At 40.7% G+C, this 16,179-nt stretch overlaps 2 protein-coding genes across 2 annotated transcripts; both read left to right on the forward strand.

Annotated features, from left to right (window-relative positions):
• The first annotated feature begins 2,589 nt into the window (after positions 1-2,589).
• On the forward strand, positions 2,590-10,680 carry LOC109194751 (uncharacterized). Its single transcript, XM_025899068.1, has 10 exons — positions 2,590-2,727; positions 2,979-3,136; positions 4,344-4,390; positions 5,866-5,968; positions 7,534-7,671; positions 7,763-7,861; positions 7,948-8,029; positions 8,447-8,669; positions 9,984-10,171; positions 10,609-10,680. Exons 3-10 carry the CDS (start codon positions 4,366-4,368, stop codon positions 10,678-10,680), a joined length of 930 nt encoding a protein of 309 aa, XP_025754853.1. The 5' UTR covers positions 2,590-2,727; positions 2,979-3,136; positions 4,344-4,365.
• Positions 10,681-10,851: 171 nt separating this feature from the next.
• Positions 10,852-14,348, forward strand: LOC100700259 (protein NLRC3). The gene is made up of 3 exons (XM_005466597.3): positions 10,852-11,817; positions 12,261-12,307; positions 12,539-14,348. The coding sequence occupies exons 1-3, from the start codon at positions 10,916-10,918 to the stop codon at positions 13,078-13,080; spliced, it is 1,491 nt and encodes a 496-aa protein (XP_005466654.2). The 5' UTR covers positions 10,852-10,915; the 3' UTR covers positions 13,081-14,348.
• The last annotated feature ends 1,831 nt before the right edge of the window (positions 14,349-16,179 follow it).

Here is a 16,179-nt window from a genome sequence, read left to right on the forward strand (position 1 = left end):
CTAAATGGCAGGAAGACTCAAACAAAATCCATAAAGTGACCACTAGACTGTGAATATTTCACATATTAATATTTCTTGTGGACAGCAAAATGTCCACATGAAATATTATGTGGACATTTCATGTCTGTATGTCACAGTTGGCCTACGTTAGCGTAAAGACTGGAAAGAGAGGATATAAAACACCAACAAGCGAGATTATTTAGCAATTCAATACAGTTTTATTTATATAGCGCCAAATCACAACAACAGTCCCTTCTAGGCTTTATATTGTAAGGTAGACCCTACAATAATACACACAGATAAAAACCCAGCAATCATATGACCCCTAATGAGCAAGCACTTTGGCAACAGTGGGAAGGAAAAACTCCCTTTTAACAGGAAGAAGCCTCCAGCAGAACCAGGCTCAGGGAGGGGTGGCCATCTGCTGCGACCGGTTGGGGTGAGACAGAAACATAGAGTCACAATTTTGTTTTACTTTCAATTTACTAAACTTTAGAGTTCACTGCTCAGACAAAGTGAGTGGTTTTAAATAGTATTATGAAATGAGAGAAAAATCTTTCAATGTCAGAAATATAGGACATTATGATAATTCTGCTCTCCTGAAATGGTGCCTTTCATATCAAACACACTCACCTTTGTTTCTTCGCTCACTGTGTGATAATACACCTCTCTGCATTTAATCATTAGTCATTATTAATCTGTGGCTCTCTTCCATAGAGTGTCTTTGTCCTGTCTTCCTCCCCTCACCCCTAAGAAACCCAGAGGTTTCTTCCTGTTAATTAAAAGGGAGTTTTTCTTTCCCACTGTCACAAAACGCTTGCTCATGGGGGGTAATATGATTGTAGGGTCTTTAGCTTACAACACAAAGTTCTTTGATTTGACACTATATAAATCAAATCATATTGAATCTGCTGTTAATACAATAATAATACAACAACAATATTATTATATTAAAAGTTAAATATATCCAGGAATTTTATCTTGACAGTAACAATGAGAAGTGTATTTAAGCTACTTTTTATCAGTTTATAAGGTATGAAACAGTTTGTTATTAGTGCGTTTCTGACAAATTTCCTCTCAGGAGCAATAAAGCAGGTCTTGTTGTATCTTATCTTACAGGAGTTATTAGTCTGTCTCTTTACTGTCAATGCAGGAAGAAGTGAACCTTATGTTATGAGTCCAGGGGAATGTGAGGAGGCTGAGGTGATGGATGTAAGCCGTGTATACATCTTCTCTTCTCTTATCTCACCTTTCATCACCTGCAATCCTTCTCTAACCTCTGACTTTAAGCGGGTAAAGCGGCCAGGTGAGAATGTAAAAAATGTTGGTGTTGGACATAAAAATGTGCCTGATTAACAACATTTTTCATCTACAGCACATTGTGCTGTGCACATTGTTATATTTTGAGAGCTAACTTGCTCCTTCATAACAACCTTAAGTTAAAATTCGGACTGTGGGTGCTTTGACTGACAGGTAAGAGATGCTAGAATGTCATCTGCCTCATGTGGTACATGATGGTTGACCAATCACAGGGAGGTTTTACTCACCTGTCTGAAGCCTTGGTTATTCAAAGGCCATCAACTCTCTGATGATGATTGATGTTCGATCTGGGCTTGTTTCCTGCTACACTCTCTCAACACTGTAAAAATGAAAACCTGCTCTCCTCAAGCGCAAACTGTTGAATGAAGCATGAAACAGTTTCAGGTGTTTTTCTCCTGAATGAGGCAGTAAAACATCTTTGATTACTCACACAGGACCTTCTTACACCTGCTCAGATAAACAGTGATTGATCTCACATAATTAAGAACACATTATGGTGCTCTTATCATACAAAAATGCAGCAGGTATTTTCTCTCAGTCTTGGCAGACACAAGACAACATATAAAATTTAATCCTGTTATTAATGTTTCTGTAACATGAAGCTTGGAACCGAACCATCTGTAAAATAATGTTTTTATGATGTCATGAATGCCAAACTTTTATAATGTAAAGCATCAAATATGGATATTTACTTTGTAGATATGTTTAACTACTTAAACAATTAAAAGCAACCTGTGAACACCACCACTGACTTTTTAAGTACTGATTACTGAACACTTGTTTCATATTTTCATGAAGTTAAATATTAAAAGAACTACAAGAATATGAAAGGTCCTCGTAGTCCCCCATAACTAAAGCGTTTCGGCCATTTTCACTTGGGATATGACAGCCTGAGACTGATAAGCTTATTCTTCTCTGCTGCCTTGGCAATACCTCAATGTCTTCAGGGAGATCTGGGAGTCTTTGCACCTCTGTGCAGACTGCTGCATCCATGACTTCATGCGTGGTAGAACGGATGGATGGATGATAGATGATAGGTATATGGATGGATGGATGGATGAATGTGTGGATGATGGATGGATGGATGATGGATGGATGGGTGGATATGAGCTGGTTTGTTGCCAGTTTGTGTTTCCAGTCTCATAAAGACATTTTTCCAGTTTCACTGCGTTTCTTTGAGTTTAGTCCTGCAGTGCTGCCTGTAGGTAATGGTGTAGAGGTTGTGCAGCAGCGCCATCTACTGACTGCAGCCAGAACTGCACTGAGACCACAGAGACTCATGACGTATCATAATTTTGTTCATGCTTAACACATAACAAGTGAAGCCAGCGCAGAAGTGGCTTGAGCCTGACGTCATTCTAATGGCTGGGTTTTCTAATGGGTTAATGGACTCAACATGATGTGATGGTTAGTGAAACGCTTTCAGTATATGCTGCGTTGTTTCAGACTGAGGCTGTTAGACTGCTTATACACTGTAACCTCTGTGTGTGTGTGTGTGTGTGTGTGTGTGTGTGTGTGTGTGCTGCTTAATAAAAGCTTTCTTTGCTCTTTTTATTTCCTTGTTGGCAAATAAAAAAGTGTATTATCAGAACTTTATGATGCAGCTGATAAGGACTCGTGCTGTGTGTACGTGTGTGACTTCTGCTCTTTATTCCAAGGGTCACGGCGCAGTTTTCAGGTTTCCTTAAAGAAGACTTCAGTTTGCAGATAGATCCAGAGAGCTGAGACTGTGTGTGAATCTCCTGCTCTCTGCACGTTTCCCGTTGAAGCTGCGGATTCATTTCAGCTTCATGCAGATTATTTTCACCATCAGAAGGTAACGTACTTTAACTCTGAACACAAAACCTGACGATATCAACCAGCAGATTTATTTTGTTCTGTGTTTATCGTGATCATTTGATCAGTTCAAACATTTTTACAGTATTTTAACACCAAGCTGAGCAAAGTTACACAAAGTGAAATGTTTAGAAACATTGTTAACGATTGTGGGACTTTAACTTTTACCTGGCAGGTGGTGTTACTGAGAAGCAGCAAGGTTCAAAGTTCTTTACATAGAGCTACAAAAATATTGTTCACATTTATCACTGATTAATAGATCATGACTCACCTTCAGCCAGGAGAAAAGAATCAAACAGGGCCATTGAATATAAAATGATTAACCTCAGCAGGCAGAATTTTAATGTTTGATCAAATGTGTTCATGTTCATGTTCAGAAAGTTTTTATGTGTTTTATAAAACTCTGAACATTTATATGGACTTGTTGCCATGTGAGAAATGCTTTGTGTTTCATGTTGATGATACATTTGAATCAAAGCTTTTCATAAAGTTATAATTTTAGCATTTTTATTAAATTATAAATACCATAAAGAGAGAAAATTCATTAGTTTTCACCATGTCTTCTGTAAACCAGGCAGAATAATACATGAAGACTGCTCTGTAAAAACCTTCAGCAGACATTTGGTGGATGTAAAAATCAATGAACTGGTTTAACATAACAAATATTTTTGACTTTAAATATATGAAATTTACAATTTCATTTTAAAATAGTATTAGAAGCATAGATGCAGATATGAGATCCTCATTAAACCTCCACAGTTTATCAGTGACATTAAGGCAGCCTCTTTTTTATTTTATGTTTTTTTTTAATATTATCTTTAAGGGTTTTTTTTAAACTAAATTGTTCAAATATTAATTCACATATGATCATAAACAAACTGTAGCAACAAAATCATCTACAAGTGTTATTTGGACTTTTTTCTTTTCCTGACAGAAGTTATGAAGAACACAACCTCATAATTCAAAATGTACTGATGCAAAAAAAACAAAAAAAAAATGTTTTTTTTAGAATTACCGTGCCTTAAACCATGATGACATCACTGTTTGCACAGATTAAGCTCACAGTGAAGCAGCTGGGTTCTGCTAGAGGTTTCACTGACCTGCTGTCTGATCGGCTCTGACGGTGATTAAGAGAACGTAACAGAGTCCTCAGGTTAAAGCAGCTTCTCTCTGCGTTTCCTCTAAAGGTGAAGATAGAACAACTCTGTGATGGACGTGGACCTGAATCCACCTGGTGAGGATTTTCTTTATTCTGTCTGCTGCTCCACATGAGAACAAACACCATTCTTAAGAAAGAAATGAGGCTAATGTTGAGTCTTGTAAATTAATGTCATAACATATGACTTCCTTTTTCTACAGCTAGTCTTGGTATACACAGTAACACAGTCTGAAGCAATGTTCCCTCTAATTTTTCATGTGTCTGAGCGAACACACAAACTCCCTGAGCGATCTCGTGGACCACTGTGAGCGACATTAGACGTGTGCACTGTGGTCACGCCAGCGTCGAATCCATCCAAGTTACATGTTTATTAAAATAATAAAATTACAGCATTTACATTTCTGTTAGACTACTTTTAATTAACTGCTTTAGCCCACTTACAATGAAAATTTAAAAAAAAAAAATCTTGTTCATGACCTGTGTAGTATGTTAACACTATTGGAAGTAAAAATAACTTGAACTCCAATTTTGAAAACACAACTTTCTTTTTTTTTTTTAAATAAATAAATAAAACTCTGACAACAAAGTTTTTTGCAGCTCTTTACCTAAAAATGCAGCCAAGGCGGTTTTTTTAAACAAACATTTCAAAATATTTACAGAACAATCAGGTGTTCTGCATCAAATCTGATGCCACACAAATTATTTGTGCCACTCCAAAAAATAATTTCTGTCCACTCTGAGATAAAGGAGAACAACAGCCTGATACCTGCAGGCCTGACAATAGGAGATGTATCACTCCTGTAACACCTGTAACATTCAGCACTCGCCTCATTGTTCTGACACACACAACAAAACTATTGACTACACTACACACTAACTACACAAGATTTGCGCTAAACGTTGCAAATCTCTCACGTCTCAAAACACCATCGTCACTCCTAAAACTTCCTCCCGTTTCTTAACAACTAAATGCCGTGTTTTGATTGGTCGACATGGTACATTTTTCGACCAATGGGAAAGGGTGGAGTGATTTGGTTTCGTCTTTGCTCACAGGCGGAGAGTGCTTTCGAGCGTTTTCCTTATAAAACGCCGTTTTTACCGTTTCTTCCCGCAGTAAATATGAACAACAATAGTATTCCGGAAGAAAACCAAACCTTGCATATTTTTTTTTATCATAACTCTGGTTTTACGTGGCCTATCAACACAATTTAAAAACTGGTATAAAGTCCACACTTTTTCCGTCAATTGTTCGTCTGTCCTGCTCACATCTCCAATGGTGGACGTGTACATGTACACGTTGTCATTAACGTGGCTTCACTCCACATCAGCCACCACGCTTTGCTAGCTAAAACACCGGTGTTGGCACATATTTACTTTAATTTCAATTCAGGTTAGAATTTTTTTTTGTGTGCGCAACGCAGATTTTCTCTGCGCAGAGACCGTGCCAACAGTGCGCAATTGCGCAATTACGTGCGCAGCTTAGAGGGAACATTGGTCTGAAGTATATATGTTGTTGTGCTGACTGAGCGTGTTGCTGTGTCTGTGTGAAGGTGTAGCCTCTTCTGTGGATTGGTGTGAGCACAGAAAGGTGGGAGTCCCTCCCACTGAATCCACTCTGTGTGGGGAACATGAGAGCCAGATCAAAGCTCAGAGGTGAGAAGACCATCTCTAACTTTCAGGACTCTTCTCCAGGTCACAGTTCAGCACTCACATCACAAAATCAATATTAAATCGGTGTGTAACTTTCCCAGAACAATGTCAGACTCTGTAGTTTTCTCTGGTCCCGTCCCCAGTAGGACCAGGAGTGACATGTTTAGCTGCATGTTCTCCATGCAGCCAGGAGGAAACCTGATCTTGTTAGGAGAGACGGCATCCATCCCACTTTGGACGGAGCAGCTCTCATTTCTAGAAATCTGGTCAAATTTATCAACCCCCCCCCCCCCCCCCCCCCAAACTGCTTCCTAGTTGGGACCAGGAGGCAGAGCTGCAGCTTCCTAATGAACCAGTTTGGATTTAGGAGACAGACGCCCTTTCTAATTTTAAGATTAAGCTCCCACATAGCAGACAGGTCTGGCCCGGATCTGGTGTCAAGCCAGCACTGCTGGCTGACTTCTGGCATGGTAAGTGGTATGTCATCCAGATATGGACCAGGCCTGGCGTAGATGGCACTATTTATGGGATGGCATGCCATATCTGGCTCAATTGTGGTTTGGTTTATGTGGCCCAGGCTCATAGAAAACAGGTCTGGCTCGGATCTGGCATCAAGCTGGCACTTCTGACTGACTGGTGTCATGGCAGAGTGTATGTCAACGAGATGTGGGCCAAGTCTGGCAATGATGGCACTATTTATGTTCCTATTTTCCTATTTTAGTTAGAAGACCCAAATGCCATAACGCAATACTATCCTGCTATGGTAGCCAACGTTTCAAATGCAGGTTTGACAGGTTTGTGAGTGTACACTTTATCCAAAACCTAGTGAGGGTTTACTCATGTTTAGCACCGGGTGGCTGTAGCTCAGGAGGTAGTGCAGGTCACCTACCGCTTGATTGCTGGCTCCTCTAGTCTGCATGTCAAGAGTGTGAATGTGTATGAATGTAGTTAGGAAGCACTCAGTTTAGAGGAAGTGTGTGATTGGGTGAATGTGGCATGTTTTATAGAGCACTTTGAGTAATTCCTGAGAGTAGAAAAGTGCTATATAAGAATCAGTCCATTCACTGTCTGAACGGAGCTTCATCTTGCTTTTGCACTATTATGTTCTGACACATGTTGTTATCACATGGTCTGATTAAGTTACACATTAGGCTGACATCTGGGGCCAGAGCTGAAACTGTTCTGGGCCAGCAGTGTGTCTGCTGGGCCAGCACAGGGCCCAGCAGACACACCTCTGGCAAACCAGATCTGGGCCACCAAAGGGCCGTCATTCTTTGAGTTATGTGGGGCATGTGTAGGCACATTGTGTGGGCCAGATCCGTGCCATACCAATTTTGCTATGTGGGCTTAAAGCTTTCCACAGTGTGTCCTTGTCCTGTCTTCCTCCCTGAGCCTGGTTATCTAGGAAGTTTCTTCCAGAAGAAGAAACACTGTCAGTAAGTGTTGGAGTTTCTTTAGAATATTCCAGCATCTTTCCCGTACAACATAAAGCACTTTCAAGTGACTGTTGGAACTGAATCTTCATCGTCATTATTCATGCTCAGAGCTCTGTGTATGTCGCGTTCAAGGGTAAGGCAGCAGGGCGGACCAGACTCTCCCGGACCTGGAGCTGATCCTGAACCGAGCTGGGTGTCTGAATCCCTGAATAGTGAACGGGTCATGAACATTTACACTCCCATCTCTCAGATGCCATTCTCTGACAAAACGTGAGCTTTGACTGAAAACTACATTTCTTTCTAGTCGTTTCTAGAAGCTTCTTTAAACCTCTGCTTATACAAGTGTGTTTTATGTTTCAAGACCAAATAAAAAGCAGACATTCGATCCTTGTGTAACCACATGTCAGACTGTGACAACCAGTGGCTCCGTCATCCGCGAAACTAACTTTAAAGGCTCAACGTAAGGATGAAAATTTGATTATCATTTGATATTTTTAGAATTTACTGTGTATGAAATGTATCCTGTCTTTTCTGACATTTCCACAGAGATGAGCAGCAGCAGAGTTTAAAGGTTCCCCATCACCAGCCTGATAGTGGATACCAAACAGCTCTGCAGGACATATTTATGGTAATGTAATCACAGAACACACTTTTATAAATATCACCATGGAGAAATACTGCAGTGTTTCTGCTTAATACTACATAAAGTCATCAAGCAGCCACTTTGTTGGGAAGTCCAGTATTACAGTAGCAGGTGGATCTTACATCACAGCTCCTGCTGTTTGGGAAAAATGCTGCTTTCTGCTCTCTTAAATTTAGTTTAGTCCAAAGTTCATGTCTCTGTTTTCATCAGAGCCAGCTGGGGCTTGAAATGTTGTACTCTTTCCAGGTTTGCCATTACTTATATGGTACAAGTAATGACAAAAATATCTCAAAGACAGTAACCTTGACTGAGTTGGTGCTTTTTCTGCACTGAGCACTTCAAAGACAGTTAGATACACTAAAGGTGGTGTTGTGGTTAACAGAAGCTGACATTTCTTTCTAGCAACTTGAGGAGAACATTATGAGATTTGTGAAGACCGAGCTGAAGAGGTTCCAGGAGGTCCTAAATCCAGATTACAGAGACGGTGGACTTGATCAGAGTGAAGGTGAGGGCCTGGGTGGTACAGCTGAAGAGCAGAAGAGCAGCAGACAGTCATTTCTGAAGATCACACAACACTTCCTGAGGAGAATGAAGCAGGAGGAGCTGGCCAACTGTCTACAGACCAGTAAGATGATTTAAAATAAGATAAGAAATATGCCAAGATTACCCATAAAGGTTTGTTCGGTGACCTCCAGCTGTGGTGGAGAGGAGGTCCAGTTTACAACCTATTATAGAGCCAGCCTTCATGATCAGTTTATTTAGTCTGTTGGTGTCATCAGCTTCCACTGGTGATAGTGTGATTTTCTTTGCTAAAAGAACTAGGCGTGTTGTTTTCACTAACACTGGAGTCTCACTATGCTTTTGACTCCAGCTGTAAATGTGACAGCTGGGAAGCACAAGTCCTCAGGACCTTAATAGTGACATCACAGTCCAGCAGGGAATGTTTCTCAGTGTGACAAAGGGGATGAGCAGTTGTAATGCTCTCCACTTGTCCCAGATGTGTTGACTTTTTTTGCTCACTATGTCCATTATTCGGTCTCTATATTTATTTGCTATGATTTGCTATTTGTCAAAGTAACATTGCTGCACTGACTATCCCGGGTTTTTTGTGTAAGCATTCTGTTGCCAGCAAAACAAACATTCTGCAAATTAAGGCAAATACTCAGTTACATGTTTCTTTATATTTTATTATGTATATTAGCATTTCCTGATTTTAAAGTGCTGATGATGTCAGACATGACATCAGCAGGTGGAACCAAGAGTCTGAAGGGATTTTATGAATCTTTTTTTTTTTTTTGTAAATAGAGCTAGTTGTGTAAATGTGCTAATCAGAAGTGTGAGGAGGTTTTTGTCATTTTTAGTCATCTGTGTAGAGTTTTAGGTCCCTCAGCTCAAGTGAGTGGTACTTGCTGGACTAATTGAAGGGAAATTGATGGCCCTCTATATAGTCAGTCTCAGCCAGATTCAGATGAAGGAGGGCAGGTGAGCTGTGTTATCGCATTCATGTACTTTTGAGTTTTGTTAATTAAGTTACTTAAGTTAATTAAATTTCACGTATGATGGAGTTCACTGTAAATAAATTGCTCACCTCTGGGAGCTTGAAATGTCTGCTGAGTCTGCTTTCCTACCACCTTCCTTGACTTTCGAGTCTGACTACTTCACACTCAGATGTCAGGATTCACTTGATGACAGAAGATTCACTGAAGGTAGTGAGAGTGTGTGAAAGGCGCTGTGTGGTGGATAACACTTCAGAGAGTTGAGAAATAAACCTGTTGAAATGACTTGTTTTGTTGTCTACAGGCTGCCCACTCGTTGTCTGTCAACTTAATCCTAGTGATTTTTTTAATTCCACTCCACACGTTCCTTACATTTTTCGGATCATGTTTTGCCTCCATAGAACTGCCTGGATTATAATCATAGCTTTTGTATGTTTCTTTAGGAACCCATGCTGCAGAGTGCCAACGTACACTCAAAGTTCATCTACAGAAAAACATCCAGTGTGTGTTTGAGGGGATCACTAAAGCAGGAAACCCAAATTTTTTTAATCAGATCTACACAGAGCTCTACATCACAGAGGGAGGGACTGCAGAGGTCAATGATGAACATGAGGCCAGACAGATTGAAAGAGCATCCAGGAAACCAGACAGATCAGAAACAACAATCAGACAAGAAGACATCTTTAAAGCATCACCTGTTAAAGATATACCAATCAGAACAGTGCTGACAAAGGGAGTGGCTGGCATTGGGAAAACAGTCCTAACACAGAAGTTCACTCTGGACTGGGCTGAAGGCAAATCCAACCAGGACATCCAGTTCATGTTTCCATTCACTTTCAGAGAGCTAAATGTGCTGAAAGAGAAAAAGTTCAGCTTGGTGGAACTTGTTCATCACTTCTTTCCTGAAACCAAAGAAGCAGGAATCTGCAGCTTTGAAGACTTCCAGGTTGTGTTCATCTTTGATGGTCTGGATGAGTGTCGACTTCCTCTGGACTTCCACAAAACTACAATCCTGACTAATGTTACAGAGTCCACCTCAGTGGATGTGCTGGTGATAAACCTCATCAGGGGGAAACTGCTTCCTTCTGCTTGCATCTGGATAACCACAAGACCTGTAGCAGCCAGTCAGATCCCTCCTGAGTGTGTTCACATGGAAACAGAGCTCAGAGGATTCACTGACCCACAGAAGGAGGAGTACTTTAAGAAGAGATTCAGAGATGAAGAAAAATCCAGCAGGATCATCTCCCACATCAAGACATCTCGAAGCCTCCACATCATGTGCCACATCCCAGTCTTCTGCTGGATCACTGCTACAGTTCTGGAGGATGTGCTGAAAACCAGAGAGGGAGGACCGCTGCCCAAGACCCTGACTGAGATGTACATCCACTTCCTGGTGGTTCAGTCCAAAGTGAAGAAGGTCAAGTATGATGGAGGAACTAAGACAAATCAACCCTGGAGTCTAGAGAGCAGGAAGCTGATCAAGTCTCTGGGAAAACTGGCTTTTGATCAGCTGCAGAAAGGAAACCTGATCTTCTATGAATCAGACCTGACAGAATGTGGCATCGATATCAGAGCAGCCTCAGTGTACTCAGGAGTGTTCACACAGATCTTTAAAGAGGAGAGAGGGCTGTACCAGAACAAGGTGTTCTGCTTCATCCATCTGAGTGTTCAGGAGTTTCTGGCTGCTCTTCATGTCCATCTGACCTTCATCAACTCTGGAGTTGATCTGTTAGAAGAAGAACAAACATCATCTCTGCTGTCTAAAGTAAGACCCAAATCTAAACTCAAACATCTCCAGAGTGCTGTGGACAAGGCCCTAAAGAGTCCAAATGGACACCTGGACTTGTTCCTGCGCTTCCTCCTGGGTCTTTCACTGCAGACCAATCAGAGTCTCTTACAAGGCCTGCTGACACAGACAGGAAGTTGCTCCGAGACCAATCAGGAAACAGTCCAGTACATCAAGAAGAAACTCCGCAAGAAACTGCCTGCAGGGAAATGTATTAATCTGTTCCACTGTCTCAATGAGCTGAATGATCGTTCTCTAGTGGAGGAGATCCAGCAGTCCCTGATTTCAGGAAGTCTCTCCAAAGATGAACTGTCTCCCTCTCAGTGGTCAGCTCTGGTCTTCATCTTACTGTCATCAGAAGATCAGGATGTGTATGACCAAAAGAAATACTCTGCTACTGAGGAGGCTCTTCTGAGGCTGCTGCCAGTGGTGAAAACTAATAAATCTCAGCACGTTGATAGAAGTCTGGAGCATCCGAAACAACCAAAGAGGTAGAAAATAGAAATATAAATGAACACTTTTAAATATACTCTAGACAAATTGCTATTTTCATCAATGATACAGTGTGATAACATATTATGCTAATTCTTTTTGTTAGCAAGTGACTCATGAAAACATTGCACTGGAATGCATTTTCAAAGTTTTATTTTTTGGCTTTCACATTTTATAGGCTGAAACTATTGAGACCAACATTTTAGGCACTTTTTTTTTTTAATCAAAGTCAGATTCTTTTGCACTTCTTAGATTCTTGAAACACTTCTGTCATTTACAATTTGACATCACCAATAATAGTAACTTGTTCGCCCCCATCAGTAAAATAGCAATTTGATCTAAAACAGTGTGTCATATGAGGAAATTTGTGAATTCTTTGCATACATGACTAATGTATTCTGCTTGATAATTTGTATGTGGCTGTCACTATACTTCTCTACAGAGTGGACCAGAGCACAGAGCAGGTGTTAAGGTTTGCACTGCAAAAATGTAAGTTTGCACTTTTTATTCATCTCTTATTAAACTGAAATGCCTCAATCACATAAGATGAGGAGCTGATCAGATAATTCAGCTTATTCTCAAAGGTTTTCATTCTGCTGGCACTCTGAAGGGGCACCAATTGTGGAACTGATCTTCTGTTTGTGCTTGACTGTGCAAGAATTCAGATCTATAAACTACTGTTGTAATTTCTTTGCTATTACGTTGTATTTTCTCTGTTAGACTTCTGCGAACTGGAACTGGACCCAAACACAGCGCACAGAAACCTCAAACTGTCTGACAACAACAGGAGGGTGACACATGTGAGAGCAGTGCAGCCATATCCTGATCATCCAGACAGATTTGAGTATTGGAATCAGCTTCTCTGCAAACATGAGCTTACAGGTCGCTGTTACTGGGAGATTGAGTGGAGAGGAGTGGTTGACGTCGCAGTGACGTACGGACAAATCCGAAGGAGAGGAGACGGCGATGACTGCAAGCTTGGATCCAACGATCAGTCTTGGAGTCTGAACTGTTGTGAAGATGGTTACCGTGCTTGTCACAACAACTTTAGGAAGGACGTAGATTTGGCCCTACCCTCCTCCTCCTCTGTCTCTAACAGAGTAGCAGTGTATGTGGACTGTCCTGCAGGCACTCTGTCCTTCTACAGAGTCTCCTCTGACAAACTCGTCCACCTCCACACCTTCAACACCACATTCACCGAACCTCTTTATCCTGGTTTTGAAGTGTGGTATGGGTCTTCAGTGTCTCTGTGTTCAGTGTAGGAGGGAACGTTTCCACATATGTGGAAAAATGTTCCAACTGTTGGCTGACTGCAGCTGCTTAGACAAGCTAAGAAGAGAACCATGTAGAGATATTTGTCTGTTCAAATGTTATTTTCAAGGGCAGAAATGTTTTTAATGTATGAAATTATCAACATAGAAAATCAGTGAAATTTGATGTCATGTCAATGTGTGTGTGTGTGTGTGTGTGTGTGTGTGTATGCTGATAATAATGTATATCTTCATAAATGATAAAGTGTCATCACGTGGCCCGGGCATTAAAGACGGTCAAACTGTTATTTTTTCTGTTGGCAGAATACCCACTCATAGTAATCGAAGTCACGTGTCATACATGCCTTACAGTCTCTTATCACATGAAATTATGGTACTGCAGTATCGGCAGCACATTGTTTTTCATAGTATTCTCCTCCCACAGAGATATTGGTGTAACTATAACAGGTTATAACAGGTTCTTCCAGAAATGTTTTTAAAGGATTTCTGATCATCTGAAGTCAAATGATGGCTGGATGTCTGAGCATTTCCTTTTTTTCCATTAAATTTTATATAAAATGTTTATTGTAATTAGTATTTTTGAAAGCGTATCTGAAACTGTTGTCAGAATGTGTCTGTCCTCTGTCTTATGTACTGTCTGTCATACATAGTTATTGGTAAAGCCACTGTGTACAGTATGTATATGCAAATTTACTTCAGTTTTACTAAATGCTGAGATGTGTTTAAATACTGAGTGTTTTTGAGATTTTATTTCTGTTATGAAATGATTTAGGATTCAGTACGGTCAAGGTCAGAGGTCAGGTTTTGTAAAAATCTAGTGAGTGTGATAACTCACAAAGTCACCTTCCTTCTTAAGGGGTGGTTGTGGCCTAGGAGGTGGAGCAGGTCATGTAGTAATCAGATGTTTGGTAGTTGGCTGCAAATATCCTTGGGCAACATACTAACCCCAAGTTGCTCTCGGAGTGAAAGAATGAGATTGCGGATATAGGAAGCTTTCTCCGAAGAGTGGCTGGCCCTTAGAGATGAGGTGAGGAGTTCAGTCAGGATAGAGCTGCTACTCCTCTATGCTGAAAGGAGTCAGTTGAGTTGGTTTACACATCTGACCAGATCTCTCCTGGTTCATATTGCTTCTTCACTGGACTATAGTAATTCACCGTTAAAAAAAAATCCAGTTGATCCAAACTGCTTGATCCAGATAGAGAGGGCATATTTCTCTTCATCCTGCTCCTCACATCCAAGGTTATACATTATTACCCTGACAGAGCACTTTGCTCCGCAGCTTCTTTGTTGTGACTTTAGTCTTATTGTTTTGAACCACTGACTGTACAGTTTCTTGATGCTGTGAACAGTTTCTCTCTGAGTTAAAGAATGGTGTTTCCTGTTTATGAGCTACAGACACTAACTTCTTTTTTAAAAATCCTGCGACTTTACCTTGTGTGACTTTTATGTATATCCTGTTCGTCTAAGTCAGGGGTGAGCAACCTTTAACATCCAAAGAGCCACTTGGACCTGCTTTCCACGCAAAAGAAAACACTGGGAGCCGCAAATACTTTTTGACATCTAAAATGAAGATAACACTGTATATATTGTTTTTTTACCTTTATGCTTTCTGTGAACAACTAAGGTGTGCTGCTTATGAAATCCATGAAGTGCTACAGAGAAAATTACATTTTATTTATGTAATTAACACATTTTGAACTCTTAAAGAAATATAACAAAAATGAAATACACTCAGTTGAAGGTCTCTTAAATGAATTTAAAAGCTGAACTTAAATGATCCATGTAACAAAGAAAAACTGTTGTGAGCCGCCACCCTTATATCGCCTTTGGGCTTTTGGAACGTAGCGGAGCCTTGACCTGAATTTTAAAAAATAATTGGAAAAAAATCACTATGCTACAAAAAAAATGAAAAATAAATATCTGCAAAATTCTGCATAAATATTTATTTTACCTGGTTAATGTGTGTGGCGGGGCGTGGTCTGCAGTGCCGCTGCATGGGAGTCGGACGCACCTGAGCGGCACCCGCAATCACCCCTCGCCGCCTTAAAGTCTGTTCTCTTTCTGCTGTTGTGTTGTTGTGAGCTGAAAAGCTACAGCCGGCTATATACGTACAGCAACCGTGTGTGAAAAGTGGTCAATAAAGAGATGCTGAAAAGCATGTTCATGGAAACATCGTCGGGTCTGCCGTGATGTGTTTACAATGGGACTTCTGCTCCTGAACCTCTGCGCACAGCGTCTGCAAATCGGGGCTGTACGAAGTCACTTTCATCTTTACGCAGGACTGTAAGCTGTCATCTGTGAGGCATGAGCGGCGTTTGTTTTTAACATAGTTCACAGTGGAGAATAGCTGCTGACATAATGTGGATCCAAAGATCCATAATTGGCCTACCTGGGGTTGAAAGTCTCGATAAATGCACGGCGTTTCGGTGGGTATACTGTCTTCCGCGAGTGTGACGCTTATTTTGAACGACGAAAATAATAAAATATAATTTTATTTTTATATTTCAACATCACAATAATCTTCCAATTTAGAACTAAACACAAATAAAATACACTTCAGCTAAATACTTCTAATTTATTTTCCCAAACCACCCGGAGCCGCACTATAAGGACTAAAGAGCCGCATGCGGCTCCGGAGCCGCAGGTTGCCGACCCCTGGGCAAGGGTTTACTGGGCTTGGTGATGAAAAGCCAAACTGAGAAGTTTGGACTCTAAACTTCTGAGGATGTGACCATGTCCTCTGATCCAGTAATCACAGACAAAGAGGAGAAACCAGGGAGAATGAGCAGCTTCTTTTCTCCAGATGTTTCCTTCACACATGAAGCTGGAAAGTGTCTGGAAGTTGATCTGAGGTGAGTTCAGCAGGTGAGAATCCCACCAGAGAAATCTGTAAATGTGTGAATAGGATCACTTTGGACACACTGGGCTGAATCACTGACTGTACAGGACAGATGGTTGTCATTGCTGATTTCTCTGTGAGTTAAAGAATGACTTTCTAGTGTTTCCAATTTATGTTACAGAAAGTTGCTTCTTTAAAGTCTCTCACAGAAGAAAATCTGACTGAACTGAGCAGAAATACTAAGGGACACA

Source organism: Oreochromis niloticus, linkage group LG15 (assembly GCF_001858045.2).
Source record: "Oreochromis niloticus isolate F11D_XX linkage group LG15, O_niloticus_UMD_NMBU, whole genome shotgun sequence".
NCBI lineage: Eukaryota > Metazoa > Chordata > Actinopteri > Cichliformes > Cichlidae > Oreochromis > Oreochromis niloticus.

What these genes read in the sequence shown, in the direction of transcription:
- LOC100700259 (XM_005466597.3), top strand. Translation starts at nt 10,916, where the DNA reads ATGTACATCCACTTCCTGGTGGTTCAGTCCAAAGTGAAGAAGGTCAAG. An exon ending in CATCCGAAACAACCAAAGAG is followed by an intron (nt 11,818 to 12,260) that starts GTAGAAAATAGA and finishes ACTTCTCTACAG; the next exon opens with AGTGGACCAGAGCACAGAGC. An exon ending in AAGGTTTGCACTGCAAAAAT is followed by an intron (nt 12,308 to 12,538) that starts GTAAGTTTGCAC and finishes TTTCTCTGTTAG; the next exon opens with ACTTCTGCGAACTGGAACTG.
- LOC109194751 (XM_025899068.1), top strand. Translation starts at nt 4,366, where the DNA reads ATGGACGTGGACCTGAATCCACCTG. An exon ending in ATGCCATTCTCTGACAAAAC is followed by an intron (nt 7,672 to 7,762) that starts GTGAGCTTTGAC and finishes TTATGTTTCAAG; the next exon opens with ACCAAATAAAAAGCAGACAT. An exon ending in GGCCAACTGTCTACAGACCA is followed by an intron (nt 8,670 to 9,983) that starts GTAAGATGATTT and finishes ATGTTTCTTTAG; the next exon opens with GAACCCATGCTGCAGAGTGC.